The sequence below is a fragment of the Epinephelus moara genome, chromosome 5, assembly GCF_006386435.1.
Source record: "Epinephelus moara isolate mb chromosome 5, YSFRI_EMoa_1.0, whole genome shotgun sequence".
Taxonomy (NCBI): Eukaryota; Metazoa; Chordata; class Actinopteri; order Perciformes; family Serranidae; genus Epinephelus; species Epinephelus moara.
In genome coordinates this window covers 2,546,925-2,568,240 of record NC_065510.1, presented here as the reverse complement: position 1 = coordinate 2,568,240, position 21,316 = coordinate 2,546,925, and the positions used below count along the sequence as shown (strand labels likewise).

Sequence of the window (21,316 nt, the reverse complement as noted above, 5' to 3'; positions counted from 1 at the left end):
AAATTACACTTTATGTGTGTGAAGAGCTCTGCCGCCAGTCAAAATCCCATGTTTGTATCACCTATGACTTCACCAGCGCACGACCCGTTGTAGTCCGTTGTAGTCCCGTTTAAGTCATGTATACTAAACCAGGCAGATGGAGGTTGTCAGGCAGAAGGCCATATCAGCCTCAGTCTGCAGTCATGACCTGTGTTTGCTTTTCAGGTAGGTGAGGAAGGAGACTTCAATTTGAGATAGGACAAGGAAGTTGTGGCAGCCCCCCTGCAGTAACTCGGAGGACCCCCCGGGGGTCCCGGACCACCTGTTGAAGACCCAGGCTATAATCCAGTAAAATAAAAATCAGAAATGGGACATGCTGCATACGTTTTGTAATTAAAAAATATGTTGTTGCTAATCAATAGTTGTCAGTTGTCACCAGCGTTCTCCTCTACGCTGTGGTGTGCTGGGGTGGCAGCATTAAGCAGAGGGACGCTACTCGACTGGACAGGCTGGTGAGGACAGCTGGCTCTGCAGATGGCGCAGAGCTGGAGAGGAGGACCTGTAACAAGCTGCTGTCCATCATGGACAATACCCGCCACCCTCTGCACAGTACACTCACTAAGCAGAGTGTGTTCAGAGGCAGACTTCTCTCCCTGTCCTGCTCAACAGACAGACTGAGGAAGTATTTTGTCCCCCAGGCCATAAGGCTATTCAACTCCTCTCATCAATGAGAACTCACCTGCTCGACTGTCTTTAGGCTGCTTGCCTTTTTTTTTCTCCGATATTTACACCCTATTTGCATTTATATTTATGTAGATATTTACCCACCCTGTTAGCATTTCATATTCAGCCTTCTGTGCATTTTAGAATTTATATTTCCCAGCATTCCTTATTCCTAATTTTACATGTTTTTTACTTTTAAGCACCTTCTCCAAAAGACAAACCTGTATTTGCATTGATATCTGTACATATATTTATCTTCAGCTGCATTTATATTATCTGTAAGTGCTCTCACACTTTGATGTAATCACCTTACATGTGACACCTGCACTGTCAACCACCTAAATTTGCATAACCATTATAGGCATATCTACTGTAGTAGCAGCTCTCTGGAGTAGTCCTGGGACTATATTTCACTGCTGTGTGTTCCTATTCTTACACTTATATTCTCTATCCCTATGTGTACCTGTGTTTTTGTGTGTGTCATGTAATAAGCTGCTAGTAACTTAATTTTCCTTGGGATTAATAAAGTGTATGTCTATCTATCTATACTTCTATACTTTTAGACTCCTTTATTAAGATATTGAATGCAGGATTTTTTAATGTATTCATATATATATTTTTTATTTTCAATCATTTTACAACGTGGTATATTTAAACTACTTAGGTAAAACATTTAAATACTTCTTCACAGTAGAAATATACCTGACTGCTGTGTAAACGCCCATTGCCACATGACTACACTACCCATGATTCATATCCTCTGGTATTTCCGGGTAGGTATTGCTGACAGCCATATTTGATTCGATTATGCTGTTCTGGCTGCGACAACCAGTTTAGCCAGTTCTTGATTTTCAAAAAAAAAAAACGGTGTCATTTCTTGTGTACGAGGCCAGCCTTTAGGTTCATCTCCGACGAAATCCAGCTGCATTCACAGTAACAACAGTTTATAACCTGTAGTCAACGATGAATCCCGAATAGTAAGTGTGAATTTTTAATGTCGATTATGACAGGTCCGGCAGAGCTGTCAGCTTAGCCGGGGAAGCTAAGCTAACGTTAGCTAGACTGTGTACAAAATGAACGTCAGCTGCTTTGTCTCCGGTGCTAAGCTAGCGAGCTAAAGGGCTGTGGTGGGGTGTACGCACTATCAAATGACAGCGTTGATATTTATCACGAAACTCACCGTTATCAATATTTTCTGATCAATATGACACCGATTAAACCGAATATTTATGTGTGTTCCGTCAGTGCAGTTTGTTAGCTCACTTATGGGAACTTAAATGGAAGTAGCATTAGTAGCTAGTATGCTAACTGAATAGCTACGTAGCGTTACCGGACACGGTTGGAGATTTTGTTATTGAGATAGTTATACACACAGTGACAGTTTGATAGGTCACGGTCGTGACAGTACTAGCTAATCGATATTTCTGTACCGATCCGGTCTTTGTCCATCGGTAATTTCACTGTAATTTATCCGCCGCAAACAGGAAGTTGCTAAATTGTCTGCTGATGATGTGGAGTTAACGTTAGTTAGGTAATGTCAGTGTTACTTCACTACAGGGCTGCGACCAACGACTATTGATATTATGAGTCAGTTTATCGGTTATTTCGAGTAATGGATTACTCGTTTACTCAGTGATGGAAGATGTATTTAAAATATTAACTAAATGTGGCGATAATATACCGTGAAAACACAGGTGGAAGAAGGATTGACATCATTTACTCTTGTAAACGTGCCAATACATGACTGTGAAAATACTCTGGTACAAGTGAAAGTCCTTCATTCAAAATCCTGCTTAAGTAAAAGGATGGGAGCGTTTTCACCTCACTGTACTAAAAGAATCAAAAGTGAAAGTACATGTGCAGTAAAATGTCTCTTAATATCTGATTCTATGTGACATTATTACAGAGTTAATACTGATGATCAATGTTAGAGTCGCATGTCACTGTGGTGGCTGCTCCAGGTGGAGCCAGTTTGGCTTTATATACAGTTAGCTAGTGTAATCCAGTGGTTCCCAACCTGGGGGTCAGGCCCCTCCAAAGGGTCGCCATATAAATCTGATTAGTGGGTGATAGATGAGGAAGAAACTGTTTGTGCTATTTGTGTTTTTAGACTTTTCTCTAATCAGTGTATTGGATAGAATAGTAATGAAACCATGTGATGAGTTTAGATGCATTTCCCTTTAGTCTAAAAGGTTGGAACCTCTTTAATAATGCATTGTATTTTATAACACTATTATAATTTTTAATGTGAAATCTCAATCTGCAAAGTGACTTGTAACTACAGTTGTCACATAAATATAGTGGAGTTTAAAGTACAGTATATATTTATACAGTATGAGATGTGGAGGAGTAGAAGTATAAAGTAGCATAAAATCAAGATACTTCAGTAAAGTACAAGTACCTTGAATTTGTACTTTAGTTCAGTACTTGAGTAAATGTACTGAGTTACATTCCACCACTGTCTGCAGTCAATATCAAGTAAAAGTACAAAAGCAGTAGCATCAAAATATTCTTGAAGAACTGAAAGTAAAAGTACTCGTTATGCAGAATGCCCCATTTCAAAATCATGTACATTAGTGGATTATAATTATTAATGCAATAATGTGTTCATCACTTTAATGTTGCAGCTGGTAAAGAAGGTGCAGCTCATTTAATTACTTCATATAATGCTGGGTAGTTTAATCTGTAATAACACATTATCATTGGTTTGTTGATTATAGATTGTGTATTAATGTGAATCTGCAAATCACTAATAATGTCAAATAAATGTAGTGAGGGAAAAAGTTCAGTATCTACCTCAGAGATGTGGAGCAGAAGTCTAAAGTAGCATAAAATGAAAATACTTCAGTAAAGTACAAGTTCCTCGAATTTGTACTTAAGTGTAGTACTTGAGTAAATGTACTTAGAGTAGATGTTAGCTCTATAAAATGTCAGGAGAATAATTAAAAATGGCCATCATAATTTCCCAGAGCACAAGGTGATGTAAACTGTTGATCATCCAGCAGTCCAAATTAAATAAAATGAATAAATAAAGCAAAACTGCAGATTCTCACATTTAAGAGACTGAACCAGAGAATTTGTGGTGTTTTTTGAGTCATAAATAACCTTAATGTTTTAAAAATAGTTGGAGATTAATCTTCTCCCGACTGATGAATGTGTAAACAATACCACACTATTAAGCTTGTCATATGTTGTTGAATTATTCAGATGTTTGTAACACACATATAACTTAGAAGTAATTTGTAGATTACTTTGACACAATCTAATGTGCATTTTTCTGCATTTTTTCAATAGACAGATTATTTGATAATCAAAATAATCATAATTTGGAGTCTCAGTTCTGTTACCTGACACTGAATAAGTTTAATGTTGATGCTATAATACCTCAATTAAGCAGCCTTTGGACAAAAAAAAAACTATATAGCTGAGTATTTATTACGCGCATATATTTTTTTACACTTGACAAAGAAATACAAACTACTTAAAGCATAAATCCAATCAATAACAATTTGAAAATTATGAAAGGATTATGAAAATTAAATTACTTAAATAAGGCACTGTCTGATCAATGTAAACAGGATTAAGAATCTGACGAAACACATTCAGTGACATTTTTAATTTGCTGATAAAGCACTTGTTAAAAGTGTTGTGAGTCTAACAGGTCAAATGTTATGTGATTTAAAGTCTTGCAGGTGTTTTGATTATAATTTTGTGATGATGTTGTTTTCCCTCCTCCATCCTCACAGTGACTATTTATTCAAACTGCTCCTGATCGGTGATTCTGGTGTCGGAAAGTCTTGTCTCCTCCTCCGGTTTGCAGTAAGTGTCTGTTTCTCAGCTTCTGTTACGTAACAGGCTTTTATATTTTTTCTCTGTCAGCGCTGTGATGGTTGATAACTCTGCAGGGATCGTATCTGCCACCCAGACCCACCTGTGTGTGTGTGTGTGTGTGTGTGTGTGTGTGTGTGTGTTTGTTTTGTCCTAGGATGACACGTACACAGAGAGCTACATTAGTACCATCGGTGTGGACTTCAAGATCAGGACCATCGAGTTGGACGGAAAGACCATAAAACTTCAGATTGTAAGGAGAGCGTTGTGTCATCGGGCTGTAAATAGATAAGAACTGATAAACTTTGGATAATGTTTGGACTAACGAGCTCTGCTTTGCTCTCTCAGTGGGACACTGCTGGTCAGGAACGGTTCCGCACCATCACGTCCAGTTACTACAGAGGAGCTCACGGCATTATAGTAGTTTATGATGTGACGGATCAGGTCAGTGCTTCTCCAGGATGAACAACTTTTTCTCCACGTCCTTAAAAATCCACAGCACCCAGTCTTCATCCAGTCATACAGTGATGATAAAGCTAATTGAATATGTTTGTTTAATAAGATACGATGACACTTTATTTACAGACTCCTCGGGCCTCGATCAGACAGAGCGAATTTTAGAAGCCTGGAGCGGCTTTTTGTAATTATTTTCAAAGAAAGTGAAGCCTGTCGCTCGCTGCTTTGCTTTTGCTGAGCGCCTGGGGTTTTGCAGAACTTCCTGAATGCCTAGAGTTAAAAAACTTCAACTCAGAGCAGAAAAGCTCCTAACATGATATACAGTTTTTCCATTTGTCTAATCGAATTAATTTAGAGGCAGGCGTTCTGTGGTGGTACTGACAACAGGTGGTGGCGTACAGTTCATGGTTTGTGTAAAGCTAACGTTAGCTTTCAATATCTGCGTCTGTTTGATAGAACAGCAAGAACCGTGGGTTGGAGTCAAACCCGCGGTAAGGACATAGCCTTAGTGTATGCGGCGCCTGCTCTAGAGGGCTAACGGGCGCTCAGCTACAAAATACATCTTAACAAATTCAATGTTCCCACAGTCATGAAATTCCTGGAAAAGTAATAATATTAGAAAAACTATTTACCAGGCCTGGAAAATAGTTTGGAATTAACAGAATGTTTTGGAAAAGTTTTGAATAAATACATCATTTGGTTATTGCTTACAATATATTCATATATTCACATGAAAATTGTAACTGTGTGACCGTTGAAACTAGTATCATGTGATACACATAAACCGGACCGGCATCACATCATCGCCAAGGCCAGATGTCTGGAGAAGCAATATCCGGTCAGTGTGTTGGGTCACTGATCCACCTGGATTATTAGGATATTGTGAGCACTCCAATTCATGCAAGGTTGCAAAATAATTGTCAAACTTGTCCATAAAACAAATTTTACAGGAAATGAATGCATACAGACGTGTTAAATTGCATTGACATCGACAGGATCTTCATGTTTCTATCCCTCAAATAGGGGCGCGGCCATTTGCAGTGTTTTGCAAAGTACCCAAATTTGCCAGTCTGGTCTATATCTGGTTCATATGCAGCTAATGAGCAACTAAAGTTAGCAAGTGCTGCAGCTTGTGTCTCTGCAATTGCCTTGGAAGTGCATGTGTAATATTGTATGGTAGTATGGGACAGCCTAGGAAAGTCATGGCAGTGGAGTAAAATATAAAGAAAAAGTCACAGGAAAGTTTTGCAGATTCACTTTGTAACGTTAAGGGTTAATATAAAGCAACTGACCAGCTGTTAGCTGAAATCCTTTTCACCCTGTCTTGTTGGAAGAAAGGGGACAGAGGGGGAAACGTCTCTCAGCATCGCAAAAGGGAGAAGTTTCACTTCCATTGAAAACAATTACAGACACCAGGCTGGTACTAAAGTGCTCTGTCTGATCGGGGCCTGCTTCAATAAAACTCATGTTTTGCAACTTGCTAAACGCAGCATCTTCAGTGTTCAGTGTCTGTTTTAATGGCTGTTGTCTTTCTGCTCTCCGTCCTCAGGAGTCCTTCAATAATGTCAAACAGTGGCTACAGGAGATCGACCGCTACGCCAGCGAGAACGTCAACAAGCTGTTAGTAGGCAACAAGTGTGACCTCACAACGAAGAAAGTTGTGGATTACACCACAGCCAAGGTAAGTGGACGGCACCCTGACACAGAGATGAGACTCTTTGTTACAGCAATGTCTGATTTAGTCCTCTGACATTTGTATCTGATAGTCTGTCCAAATATCTGTAGCTAGAACTGTGAGGAAACAAGCATTAGCTGACTGAGCAGCAGTTTTCCATCAGTCTGTGGTCTCACTGTAATAACCTTGACATTCTGATGAGTTCAGTTTTTGCTGTGAGATATCAGAGTGGAAAAGATGAGCTTGTAATCGACTGAGCAGCTGCTGGTCACACAGCTGGGTGAACTGTGGGCAGTGGTTTAGAAGTTGTTGACTGTGAGACACGTCGTTTAATAATCATCATATTTGGGTTATATATATTTATACAAGTAATGACTTGTAAAAGGCTCACCACTGAGGTGCAAAGTCATTTTGGTCTGTGTGTACGGACCACACCCACTCTGGTTTTTCAGGCCCTAAAATGAGGTGAAGGTGGCACCTCAACCATGATCTACTGCACCATTTAATTTCCTGTAAATAACAAGAAATGTAAACATACAGCAGGTCCTAAGCAGATGTGCCTGCTTATAGGAGGCACTGGCAACAACTAGATTTAATATAACTCTTTAATTGTATAGTTAAAGATAGAAATATAAAGCGATACTCCCTCCAAATTTTTTGGAAGATCAAATTTTCCCCCACTGCTTAAAAGGTGTCTTTAAAAAGTTTGTCGGTCAGATTGAGTTCATGTTGGTCACAATAGATTTCAACAGTGACCAGGTTTTTTTGGAAGTATAAAAAGTAGCATAGTTTCCAGAGAAACTGCAGCGAAATCCACTTCTGTCTATTTGTGTGCTCAGTAGGTTCAAAACACTCATATTAGCACCAAAATATGGCCGAATACTCTGCCTTTCAGTCAGTGATCAAATAAAACATCACTCATTTCCTTGTCATGACACCAAATATTCAAAGATTACCTCGACTGTGTTTGTTTAATATCTTTATTTAATATAATAATCAGTCGGCTGCCAGCAGGTTAATATTACAAAGTGTTGCCGTAAAGCAAACATTATTTAGATCCACGGAACTTTATTTTTCAACTCCAGCGTTTCACATTCCAGTTCTGTCAGGCTGAATACTGGAGTAATGTGTCTGTAAAAAGCTGCTCTACACATCCTGAATATATTCATTTGGTGTAAAGTTGCATCCATTAAAACATCTGCACCAAACAACATTTATGTTTACAATATTTCACTCATTGTAAACACAGCGTAGCTTCAGTGATGATGATGCAGAATGTGAATGTTAGTGTCAGACAGTGTGAAATCAGATTATTTTAACAACCTTAAAGCTGGAAACTCCTAAATGTTAAATGTTAAATGGAACATTTTGGGCTGACTTGTTAGAAACATTAAGGTAAATTTTGATCGACTGTTTTACATTATTATTATTTATTTTGTTGACCAAAAATTAGATATAACTCAGATAGACCCTGTCATCAAATTTTTCTTTCTTTCCGTCCACCATTTTGTTTTGTTTCTGGTCACCTATTTAAAGTGGCCGGTGCCATAATGGGTAATATGGGTAACATAGTCCAGAGTCGTGGCTCCAGGTGAACTGAGCCGATGGTAGATGGTGGAGTTAAAACACTGCAGACCACAAATTGGTCAGAGAGAATTGTCACTGGTGCAACATGGGATTCAAATTAGTGTTTCCTTGGATAGCGAAGTCATGACCTGCCCTTCTTTGCCTTACTCTGCCTCTGATTGGCTCACCCTGACATTCTTACCCTAACCAAGTTCACTCCTCATGTCAAATCCAACCAGTCTGACCAACGAAGGCAACAACTACAAGCCAATCAGAGGGAGAGTAGGGAGGGTCATGCCTTCACTATCCTAGAAAACGTAAATTCACACACGTGACCTCCTGCACAAACCCACCATTTTTAAAAAGCCAAGCTACCATCAAAAGCAACTGCAGTTTTTTTTATTCACCTGTCCCAGATTTTTTTTTAAATGGCTGCTTGCAAAACCCTGCTGTGGTCATTTGATGAAGTGCAGACATTGCTTTGGTTTGGTTGCCAGTGCAAGAATTCAGCATGTGTTGCGTTGACGGTGCCACGCCAGTTTCACAGCAGAAGAATCTTAGTTAAGAATCTCGCCTACATGAGTGGGAACTATCTGCAGTGGAAAACAAAAACGAGAAAAGCACCTGGTACCAAAAGTGAGTCAAGTTGAGTCAAACTGTGTAGCGGAAATGAGGCGTTAGATTGAAAACGGAAACTTAACAGTCTCACCACCACAAGGTTTATTTAGCAGCAGCTCTGGAGCTTTCAATCTTATCACACAGTCTTCCTCAGCAGATCATTTGTTGTTATGGCACTGAATTGATTTAACTCTCCTCGCACTCCCGTTCGTTCACCAGGAATTTGCCGACAACTTGGGGATCCCCTTCTTGGAGACGAGCGCCAAGAGCGCCACCAACGTGGAGCAAGCCTTCATGACCATGGCGGCCGAGATCAAGAAGAGGATGGGCCCCGGGGCCACGGCCGGCTCCTCGGAGAAGTCCAACGTCAAGATCCAGAGCAAGCCAGTCAACACCTCGTCCGGAGGCTGCTGCTGAGACCCCGAAAACAGCCACGACCTGAATCCACCCCCGAGCCCACGACCAGTCTCAATGTTACCATGCTCCACAGGGAAAGAACCAGAAAGAGAGGGAGGGAAAGAAAGACAGGAGGAAGACTTTGAGTGGACCGGTTTGTAAGTGTGTGTGCAGCTACAACACCAGATCCCCACCCCAACCCCCTTTCAAAGTCAGCAATAGGACGGTAAGCCCATCATACCCACAGAACACACTGGGCGGTTCTTGTTTTGTTTTTTTTCTTACTTTACCAAAACACACTCATACTGGAATAAAAAAAACAAAATGTATACAATTTTTAACAGTGTGTGAAGTTAACCAATGAAAGAGAACACGTGTATACAACTTTTCTTTTTTTGTTTTGTTTGTTTTGTTTGCCCTGCTCTTCCTTTGTTAAATGAGTCACTTTTCTAAAAACTGAGAGAAAAACCCACACAGTTGTCTTTATTTAGCTGTGGATAAAGCAGCATGACTTTGGCCCTGAATCTCCTCAGACATATGAAGCACTTCAAATGAAGCACATGCTTAAACCAGCATCATGCATGTTCAGAACAGATCACATGCTCCCTCAGTTGCATGTGAGCAGTTGCAGTCATGATGCAGTCATGAAAGCGAGTGGCTTCCCGCTCAAACTACACACAAGAAAACGTCACCTGCTCCAACTTCACCGTGTCGCCCCTAAAAACGATGTGCCAGTGCCTTTGTGGCAGGAGATCTACATGACATTTATGCCTTCGGTGCTCTTGTGTTGTCGGCGTATTCCCCTCATATGCCCACAGTCGTGACTTCTTACTTAAAAGAATCCACTTTGTATGATAGCAGTTAACATTCCTGTATATATCTATATTCGGCTCTGTGTGTGCTCTGCTGGTATTCATGATACAATAAGCATGTGCTACATTGGGAGACGTGACGTCAGCCGTGTGTTTTTCTCTGCTAATGTTCCTCAACCAACAGCACAACCACAACAGGAGAAACGAAACTACCATCCCAGCTCGAGAATAATCTATAAACTGTATATATTTATACATAAATGTAAGAAGTGATTTGCAAATTGTGTAGAGAAGCAAGTGAAGCGAATGACATGATGAATAGCTGGAATTAGTAATCTCGGCACGTGATTTGTGGCTGCGGACATGACATTTTTGTGGCACAATGTCTACTATTAAAACAATGAAGGAGATCTTTGATAACTGCTCGTCCTCACGGTGTGGTTTTTTCCCTACTGCACACTTTCCTCACACTTGTTGGCCGGTCTCAGTTCGACCTTTGTTTCAGAGGGTTTCTTTCAGTGCACCATAAGCTGAGAGGAATGATGATCTTTGGCCTACATTTCTCAGGCTGCAGTTTGACACAGCAGCTTGTATTTTCACCGCAGCTCTAACGTGGATACACTACCATTAATTCAAGCGTTCAAAATAAAACCTCACCCTAAAGTTAAAGTCACATTTCTCAATATCTAAAGTGTTCAGTTTCTATTCATGGGTTCTTGTAAAGAAGTCACACAATGTCTCAGTGGACGTTTCAGGCCCTCAGTAGCAAAGTTTTCTAGCACAAGGCAGAAAAGTAAGTTTCACTGCTCTCCAAGATGACGAGGAAAAGCTTCATAAAAAACAAAGAATTTTTGAATTTCACAAGATATTTCAACAAATACATATGAACATAAAAAAGGTGCAAACATGAACAGCGACACAAGGAACACTCAGGGTTCCCACTGTCATTGAAAACCTGGAAAAATCAAGGAAATTCACAATCACATTTTCCTGGAAAAGTCACTGAATTAGTAAAAATTATTAAGTTTTTGAAGTCGTAGATGTTTGTCATGTGTAATGACATTAATACAGTAATATTCCACAGATAACCTCCATGTAATGCAACATCACAGTTTTTTCCTCTGTAGCTGTTGATGTAACGTAGCTCTAATACACACATGGACAAAATTGTTGGTACCTCTCCATTAAAGAAAGAAAAATTAACCAATGAAAATCAGACATTGCATACAAAGAAAACACTGTACCTACTGTGAAACATGGAGGAGGCTCGGGTCTGTTCTGGGGCTGCTTTGCTGCATCTGGCACAGGATGTCTTGAATCTGTGCAGGTTACAATAAAATCTCAAGACTATCAAGGCATTCTGGAGCCAAACGTGCTGCCCAATGTCAGAGAGCTTGGTCTCAGTCGCAGGTCATGGGTCCTCCAACAGGATAATGGCAAGAACAAGAATGGCTAAGAACAAAACCATTTGACTATTCTGAAGTGGCCTTCTATGAGCCCTGATCTAAATCCTGTTGAGCATCTGTGGAAGGAGCTCAAACCTGCAGTCTGGAGAAGGCACCCTTCAAACCTGAGAGAGCTGGAGCAGTTTGCTCACGAGGACTGGGCCAAAATACCTGTCGACAGGTGCAGAAGTCTGATTGACAGTTATGGGAGAGAGAGAGAGAGCAAGGAAGCTCTTTCTCTCCCATCCTTCCTGTCATGCTTCACTGTCCTGTCAAATATAGGCAAAACATTTCTCCAGTCACCTTGAGGCGTCCTGTTCTACATATCTACCAAGTTTAGTAAAAATCCATATGGCGGTTAGGCCTAGATAAGAAATGAGCTCTCTAGCGCCCCCATTTTGTTTGATGGGGTCAATAATGGAGGGGTCCCCTCAGATTATGTGTGGTCATATGCCTACAAAGTTGCGTGGTGATGGGTGAAACCCTTGAGATGTTATACACCTTTATGTGATGAGCCACGCCCTCCGCAATATTCATTGCCTTATAGAAGCTCAGTTTTAGTAAGTTTTCCAACTTTTGCCAAGAGGGAACTTTAGATATTGGTCCCTAGATTATGTTCACCCAGTTTCATGCAGATCGCTCAAACTTCCTAGGAAGAGATCCATTTGAAGTGTTTTTCAAAAATTCAAATGGCGGAAAATGTATATAAGCGGAAGTTATGGGTTCTTGAGGCAAATGTGTTCCTCATGAGGAGAGGCATCTCTGTGCAAAGTTTCATGTCTCTACCACATACGGGGCATGAGATATGCCCATTCAAAGTTTGACATTTCAATGGGTTGCTATAGCGCCCCCCTTTGGCCAATTGATGTAATATTGCTTCATTGGCATCCTCCCATGACCCTCTACCACTGTTTTAAAACCAGTGGAGACAATGAGATGATTCTACTGACCTAAAACAGCATACAGGCTCCTATTTTTTTATCTGTCTCTCCAAGCTTTTGTATATGTCTACTTTTTTCCTCAGTGATCTGATCAGTCAGAGGTCGGGGTGTTGACAGGCTGTGATCTGATACCCTGAGGTTAACCTGCTCCAGAGCGGGTTAGCTGTTCAGTATCAGTTACCACGATGATTTATCCGGTAAAAAGATAACCAGCTTCATAGTCCTGAAAAACCAGAGTTAACCCTGAAGTTACCTCAGTAACTGCTTGGTAGTACAGGCCTCTGGTCCATGTGTGGTTATAAACGTCTCATTCTAAGGTAACAGAAACACAACAATTCTTATTTTCAGGTGATTATACACTAAAGAAAACAGACTCATTATATCACATTTCTGCCAGTATATCCTTCTAAATCCTGCACACTGGAATGCAGCAATATTCTATAACATATAGTATATAATAAATGTACTATAATATATAGCAAAATATAATAAATATATAAATATTAGGTGTGTATTAATGCAGTGTTGTGTAGAAATAGACTGGAAAAAAGATACAAACCAATACTTGATAAGACACAGTACAAACAGTACAAAGAAATAAAAAATAAAAATGACAGTGTGACCCTGCTCACATCTCCTGACGGTGTGAAGTGAAATTACAGCTCCCCACCAGCTGAGGGCAGCGTCCACTTCCTGCATACAAAAATTTAATTTAATGCAGCAGCTGATGCTCACAGTCTGACTGAGGGTCAATAATCAGAATCAGAAATACTTTATGGATCTCTGAGGGGAAATTGTGATTCGATACAGTCTCTGATGGAGAGAGTAGAGAATTATAAGAGGTAGAATAAGAGTATGAAATAGAGGTATGTAAAGATAATGGAATAGAAATAAAAATGTGCATTATGCTACGATGTTTAACACTAGTACTTACGATATCAAGTAATAGTTTTATTATGTATAATGATAATAATAAACTTTTTATATATCACCTTTCATGAACATGAAACAGACAAACAAGGTAATTCAATAACAGTTTCAAAAACAGTTTAAAACATGGATTCACTGATTCAACAATTTTAATTTAAAAGTGGTGTTGATCTGAGATCCTAATAATCAAACTCTCATATAGTATTTCCTTGTGTGTCACCGTTTAGCCCTTCTGATGTCATCAACAATCATCTGAATAACCGAAATAAGCATCTTTCAGATTACCCCTGAACGTCTGCTCAAGAGTTGGTTAAATCCACTGCCTGCAGATCATAGCAGAACCATGGATCTTAAAATCATTCAGAAATATAAATCCCATCAGAGCAGGTCCTAAACGTACGTGCATGCTCACAGCACGTGGATGAGAAGTTCAATATGGAACTGATGGTCTCTACTTGTATACTTCAATACTTGTACTTGAATGAATGAATGACTTAATTTTGAACCAAAAAAATAAAAAATAAACAACAATAACAGTGTCCAAAAAGGAGTAGATCGACGTAAAACTTAAATGTCCCTGCCTCTTTCTTACATTTCTTTTAACACATATATTATTTACAACTAATATCCAACCATCCCCGGTCTATTTACCACTCAATTAAATAAATAAGTAATAAACCCAGTTTATTTACAGTCCAAGTAGCACCCAGTGTTACAAAATAAATATGCACTCCCCTGACACAACCTGTCCTCGTCTATATATCTGCCAAAATATCTCTTTTGTATCATCCTTTACTTGAGTATTTAAGTATTATAAAACTTCTTCCCCTACACCACATCTCACAGGTTAGTATTGTACGTTTCACTGCACTGCATTTGTCTGACAGCTTTAGTTGAAACCATGTATCTCCAGATGTGCTGATGTTGAGTGTTTGTGATAAACTGAAGGATGACGTGTTCCTTCATGTGTTGAGAACATTCTCCTCCTTCTTTAAGCTGAATAAACTCCTTAGAAACCCTCTTGCATCAGCTGGAGATGTCGTCGTCACAAAGCTGAAATCAGGATGTTTTTCTGACTTTTTAGAGATGAGTGGTTCTCACAGGACAGCCACGCTACAAACATATGATGATCTTATAGACCATGATGCTTCGCTGTAGATTAAACTGGCCAAGAGCATATGAAGAGTTAAAATGAGCTCAACATGAAACATCTACAGCAGGAAAGTGACACATTAATGCAGCGGTGATATTAATCCAAAACATCAGATAGAGTAAAACACTGACAGCAGGAACAGTTTACTGCAACATACACACTTAAACTGAGTAGAGCTTTGAATGCAGGACTCTTCCTTGTAGTGGAGTCTCGTCTCAGTGTAGTATTAATACTTTTACTTCAGTAAAATGATGTGAGCACTTTTTCCAGCACAGCTCTCTGGTCTGGTGTTTAAAGCAGTGGAGCTTGTGAACATAAAGTGTTTTCTGTGTGAACCCGTCCTCCCTCGTTTACCAGCACGCTCTGATTATATTAAGCAATAAAAAAGAAAAAGGGAGCATGAGATCAGCCCCCTCCCCCTCTGAGACTGAACCCCCAGTTTGCTTTCAGCTGCACAACAAAACCCACAGTGAGCAGAGAGAGATGTTTTTAGTGTGGAGGAATGGGAGGGAGCAGTGGTGGAGCATGGGGGGAGGAGGATGGTGGCGGTGCATCTGAGTAGCTGGGTCTGTTTGCCGGCTTCATTTGTAGCCTGTTGCTGGGTGATGGTGGAGGTGGGGGTGGGGTGGGGGCGTCTGTGACAGCTGCAGAGGCCGAAGTCTTTCACCCTGCTGCTGCTGCAGGAGGAGGAGGAGGAGGTTATTATGAGTCCATGTGTGAAGTTCAGTCCCTCAGTCAGTCGGCTGCTCAGCAGCTGATGCGTGTGATGGCTCGCTGTAAAGAAACAGACCTGCAGTGTCACACAGCTGTCAGGGCACACACACATAAACACACACACTGGAGGCCTCGTTAAAACCTGCAGCGCACCACAAACTGTCCAACTGCTGTTTAAAACGCAGCAGTGGAAAATAACATTTACTACAAATGTGAAGTTCTTCAGCATTTTCTTTTCACGCCACTTTCTACTTCTACTTCTACATTTGTGTGGCAGCTTTAGTTACTCTACAAATCTACTTTTTTTAAACAATATGAAGATAAATTTGTCTTGTTATAAATGAAACTAAAATTAAACTACCTAACCAGGCTGTTCTCGTGCAGTGTTCCTTCGTTTTTCCATAAAAAGTAGCACACCAAAATACATATATATCCCACGTACTCATGCACCAGCAATTGCATAACCCACGTATTTTGGAAAGCAGCAGTCATGGGACCAATGCCCTGACAGGAGTAAAGAATAAAGAAGGAAGTAGTCCCATAAGATCGGGGGTTGGGGTGGTGGATGGGTCACAAAACGCAGGACTTTCCCTGGGAGAGCAGTGACCTGAGCCGAGTGGAATTTGAGTCATTTTAAAGTATGTCGTTACCGTGTTTCTCATCCGAAACACCACAGTCTCACTCTGACCTCGTCACGTATTGACGTTTTGGTCATGGACTTTCAAAGTCCACATATGACGTTCGTGCATTGGTTGATGACGTTCTGGAACACTGTGTCAAGTTGTCTTCTTTCAAGATACACCTCTGTTTCAAAGCACGTGGTTAAGTTTAGGAATAAAGAACATGGTTTGGCTTTAGGATCTTACGAGACACGAACACTGCTCTCTCAGATAAAGGTCTGTGTTTGTTGGAGCCCTCCCCCCACCCCCCTTGGACTTTCGTCCTTGTCCCGCTGCGTTTCCCCTTGACGCTGCTAGGTGCTGTTAAACTATAACGGCATAAAGAACGCCTTTTTCGTTGGTTTCTGACACCGCAAGTCACTGCCCATGCGCTGGATTTCGATAACTTTGGAGGGAGACTGTGCTCTCCTACACCTAACCACAGTAACTTGACTTGCCTGAACCTAACCTCTGTAACTTAATGTTGATTACATTCATTTAATTTGTAGGATATCTGTCACGCTTTATTGAGGCTGAACCCAAAAGCAGACACAGGACTAGGTGAGGTGAATGGTTAAAGGGGTTTGGGGATGACGAGCAGGGGTTCAGGCAGAAGGCGTTGGTGTCTTGTTTGGGGGTGGATGGTCTTGGCAGGCGGGGGTTTTCCGTGAGGGAAGACTACTGGCAGCTTTACTAAGTTGGAAAATAGGTATGAATCTTCACAGCAGGCAAACAAACAGATTTCTTAAACAGACTAGCAAGCAAACTGAACAAGAGCTGGATCACTAACCGAGTTAGCCAGAGTATTTGTAGTGGAGAGGAGGAATGGCTTGACTGGAGGACCAGTGTGCTGATTACAGATGGAAAACCGGTGTGCAGACGATCAAGGAGGAGAATGACAGAGAGCAAATTACTCACACAAATATAAAAAATAAGAGGCCAAACACCCTCACACAGTTGTCACTAGCAGAGTCAGGGAGGAGGAGTTGTGACAATATCATACGAATCACTGCACGAGGATACGTTGGCCCAACATGTACAGCCGATACAAGAAGTCAGTTATGTGTATTACATGTGGAATATGTTGGCCAAGCTGCAACCTGCGGGGCTGAAAACTGACGCCAACACTGAAGTACCAAAAACTGCAGTTCCATTAACGGCCACTTGAGGCTGGCTCTTAGAGTGAGTCAATCCCCACAGACCTCCATGTTAAAATGCCCAGTGTTACAGCAGAAATAAACATGTTTACAGCCTGGTACAAAAAACAGTTTTGGTCTCTGTAGTTAATTTCAACATTCATGAAAACTGCACAAGGGTGAATTTTTATATAACTCACCTGTTGAAATGTTAGAGCGCCCCAGGAATGAGTCCTACAAAACAGAAATGAGTTAGCATTTTAGCACTCCTGGTTCCATCGTCTCGAAGTCAGTGGGTTTTTTGAACGGTTTTTGGTTAGATGCCTGTTAACACAAGCTTAGGAGACCATCATGTTTTGTTCTATGACATAAAATATATTAGTAAATACCCCACTCATAAATTCTGAAGCTTTTCTGTGTCTTAAGAAACGGCGGTTAACAAGTGGCTAAATTATATCACAGACGCCATCAAGCCGAAGACAGCTTTACAGCCTCGATGTGGTGACAATGTTGTAGGATATCTGTCACGGACTGTGGTGTAGTTTGTTTCTAACCTAACATTAGCTTTGTACTTCTGCTGATTGCATTTAAGCTTCAAAAATAATAAAAGTTGTGTTAATTTGATTATCCTGCTTAACAAAATGCTTAAGTATCATTAACATTTGTTCACAACAGAGTTTATTTTCTGCAATAATCTACAATCCAGTGGAAAAATCCTTTTGGCTTTTTGACGAGGGAACCAGGGCAACGCCAGGTCAGCCTACAAAAAAAACGTCATCCCTGCAGCGCTCTATTAAAGGCTTAAAGTTACACATATTTAGGGGCCAGGACAATTTGAGTGACAGACAGACTGTGAGGCATCACTACAGTCTGAGTCAGATCCATCCCTCGCTCCTCCACATCTCCACCTTCTCATCCAATATGGTCACCTCTGTCTGCAACAATTAAAAACAAGATGACGACAGCCAAAATGCTGAACCCAAGGTTTCAAAAGGAGAGTCCAAAAACCAATGGGTGACGTCACAGTGGCTATATTTATTTGATTTGAAGTGTGTGATATCGCCATGTCCAGGTGACACTGCCTTGCGATGCTCAACAAATCCAAATCTTTTAATCTTATTTTAAAAATATATAACTATATCTAATTTAAGTCTGCAACGTGGTTTGAGAATTTTTGGAGGGTAAAGATCTGGGAAAACTTCATATGCATGTTTAAAAGCTGTCCTGGACGACTCAAGTCAAACTGCTTGCTGTAAGTTTCTTGTAGCTTCATGTCGAAGAGATAAAACAGCCTCCACAGCTGATGTGGTTTCTCTGGTGGTCACAGTCTGACAGATGGATCTGTTCTAGGCAGAAAAATTCAATCATCAAACCATTCCTCTTTTATCTGAGCAACGTCTGCAGCCCTCTGAAAGACTGGCTGTGTCCTCACTTGACCTCAGCCTGTTTGTGCCAGACGTCGTACTCCGACTGACTGACAGCTGTTTTCTGGTGCCGCTCCGGTCGAGTACAAACACAACAAGACCTGATGTGAACTCTCTGTTCTGTTCACTCTGCTTTACGTGATCCACATACTGTTCATCCTCCGAGGCATTTACTCAGCCCTTGAACACTGACAGGCTCCTCCTGGCTGCTTTGTATGTGCATGTGTGTGTGTGTGTGTAGGTTCATCCCATCATGACGTAATCAAGGTTTCTCTCCTGCTCTGTTCACACTGTGCAGTTGTTTCTATCCAGTCACGTACAGAGAGATCAGAGTCACATAAAGAAGTATTTTTTGAGTTGTATGACGAGTCGGACCAAGTCAGCAAGTTAAAGTAACAATCCGGCAAGTTTGGTCTGATCTTCAGCTGAGGATCTATAGTCGATGCAGTCACAGCTACTTTGAGGCTGTGCTTTAACTGTTTGATTACTTTGCATTTTATGAACTTTATACTTCCACTGTACTGTATCTCAGGGACAAATATTGTACTTGTATCATTATCTTCCACTTGCCTGGTTGTGGGGATACTCCAGACGTCCCTCTCTCCAGCAACACTTTCAAATTCCTCCAGAGGGATCCTAAAGCGTTCCCAGGCCAGATGAGATATGTAATCGCTCCAGTGTGCTCTGGGTCTGCCCCGGGGCCTCCTACCAGTGGGACGTGCTCGGTACACCTCTAACAGGAGGCGCCCAGGAGGATCCTGATCAGATGTTGAACCACCTCAACTGAACCCTTTCGATGAGAAGAAGTAGCGGCTCTACTCCGAGCTCCCTCTGGACCACCTGGTCTCACTCCGAAGTCGTCAAAAACCAGTGCTTGGTCAGTGACTTCCAGCGTCAGACAGACAGAAGAAGCCATCCACGTGCCTGTGTTGGCAAAATGTAACCACATGTGCTTATTGCTGAAGGAAAAAAAAAGTCAATTCCCAGTGTTGTACCGATATAGTGTGTTTAATTTGAAAGGGACTGTATCCAAACTGTACATTTCCTGTTTAAACAGAAGTGTCTTTTGAAAACAGACAAAGCATGTAACAGGCTGAAGTTGACACAGCGTCCCAGAACATCAGCAACAAACACACCCAGGGTACCTTGGAAAGTCTGTGACCAAACGTCAATATGTGACGAGGTCGAAGTGGTGCTCGAGATGTCTGAGCTCCTCCCTCTATCTCTAAGGCTGAGCCCAGACACCCTTCGGAATAAACTCATTTCAGCCGCTTGTATTCGCAATCTCATTCTTTCAGTCACTACCCAGAGCTCATGACCATAGGTGAGGGTTGGGACGTAGATGGACCAGTAAATCGAAAGCTTTGCCTTCTGGCTCAGCTCCCTCTTCACCACAACTGTCTGTTGCAACACCTTCATCACTGCTGATGCTGCATCAAACCACTGATCCAACTCATGCTCCATTCTATCCTCACTGTGAACAAGACTCTGAGATACTTGAACTCCTTCACTTGAGGCAGTAACTCTCTCCCAACCCAGAGGGTGCAATCCACCGTTTTCTGGCAAAGAACCACGGCCTCAGACTTGGAGGTGCTGACTATCATCGCAATCACTTCACACTTGGCTGCAAACCGCTCCAGTAGACGAGGACCTGCTCCCCACGTAGATATAAACAGCTCATTTTTAGGTAATGAAAACACAGTTTTCAGGTGTGTATACACTAAAGAAAACATACTTATTATATTCTATTCTATTTCTACCAGTATAACCCCCTAACACCTACACACTGGACCTTTAGTACTTATCCACTGCTGCTAAATACTCCACTCCCATAACAGCAGCTAAACCTCAGTTTCATTTAGAAGTTTTCACCTTTATAAGTGCCTCTGTCCTCTGTCCTGAACACCACGCTGCCCTCCTCTCCTCCTGACAGCAGCAGCGTGTTTGAAGCAGTGACTCAAGGGGAGAAAAGTGGAAAACACGCTGATGGACGGACGCCCACGCTCTAAAACCACAGACCGTTACTTTCCTGGTTTCCACCTATGTCTCTGCAGAGAGGAGACGGCTGTTTGGCACCTGCTAGGGGATCCACAAGTTAATTACCTTTTCTTTTTTTGATGGTTTAGTTCCTGGAGAGACGAGGTTTTCGTATCCATGGCAACAGGGTAAACATTAAGCGGCGCATGCATGATGCCTTGCGTTGCAGTGAAGAAGCCACCAGTGTGTTTTGTGGAGACTCCGAGGCTGCAGTCAAACACACAAACTGTTTAATGAGTAAACAGAGGAGGACAGGAACAGGTCCTAATCACACTGTGCTTAAACTTTAACAGCAATGCTTGTCAGTCTTTCCATCCATCCTTTTGGTTTGGATACACTAACTGACATGTATGGCCAAAAGTATGTGGACACCCATGTCTAGTTAGTTTATTTATCTGGGGGTTCTGAAGGTTCCACCCTGCTGTATCTCAGGGTCCTCTATGCAAACGCTCCAAATCCACACCAACATCACTGTAATCAACCAAAGAAAGACTTGGTCAACTGAAATTATACCTACTCTTCAACCAATCGATCGGTCAATGGGGAAAAAACAGCACCTTATCTCTGGATTTACTACACTCACCGGCCACTTTATTAGGTACACCTTGCTGGTGCCAGGTTGGACCTCCTTTTTAATTCATGGTGTCACAGATTCAACAAGGTGCTGGAAACATTCCTCAGAGACTTTGGTCCATATTGACATGATGACATCACACAGTTGCTGCACATCCATGATGAGAATCTCCCGTTCCAGCACATCCCAAAGGTGCTCTATTGGACTGAGATCTGGTGACTGTGGAGGCCATTGGAGTACAGTGAACTCA

General features: G+C 41.4%; 1 protein-coding gene across 1 annotated transcript; it reads left to right on the top strand.

Moving 5' to 3' along the window:
• Window positions 1–1,487: 1,487 nt before the first annotated feature.
• On the top strand, window positions 1,488–10,473 carry LOC126389868 (ras-related protein ORAB-1). The gene is made up of 6 exons (XM_050043821.1): window positions 1,488–1,679; window positions 4,449–4,521; window positions 4,688–4,783; window positions 4,879–4,974; window positions 6,536–6,667; window positions 9,065–10,473. The coding sequence occupies exons 1-6, from the start codon at window positions 1,666–1,668 to the stop codon at window positions 9,260–9,262; spliced, it is 609 nt and encodes a 202-aa protein (XP_049899778.1). The 5' UTR covers window positions 1,488–1,665; the 3' UTR covers window positions 9,263–10,473.
• Window positions 10,474–21,316: the final 10,843 nt, after the last annotated feature.

Bases quoted from the DNA above. Each gene is read 5' to 3' on its own strand.
- LOC126389868 (XM_050043821.1), top strand. The intron at 4,522-4,687 runs GTAAGTGTCTGT...GTTTTGTCCTAG, and splicing joins GTCTCCTCCTCCGGTTTGCA to GATGACACGTACACAGAGAG. The intron at 4,975-6,535 runs GTCAGTGCTTCT...CTCCGTCCTCAG, and splicing joins TTTATGATGTGACGGATCAG to GAGTCCTTCAATAATGTCAA.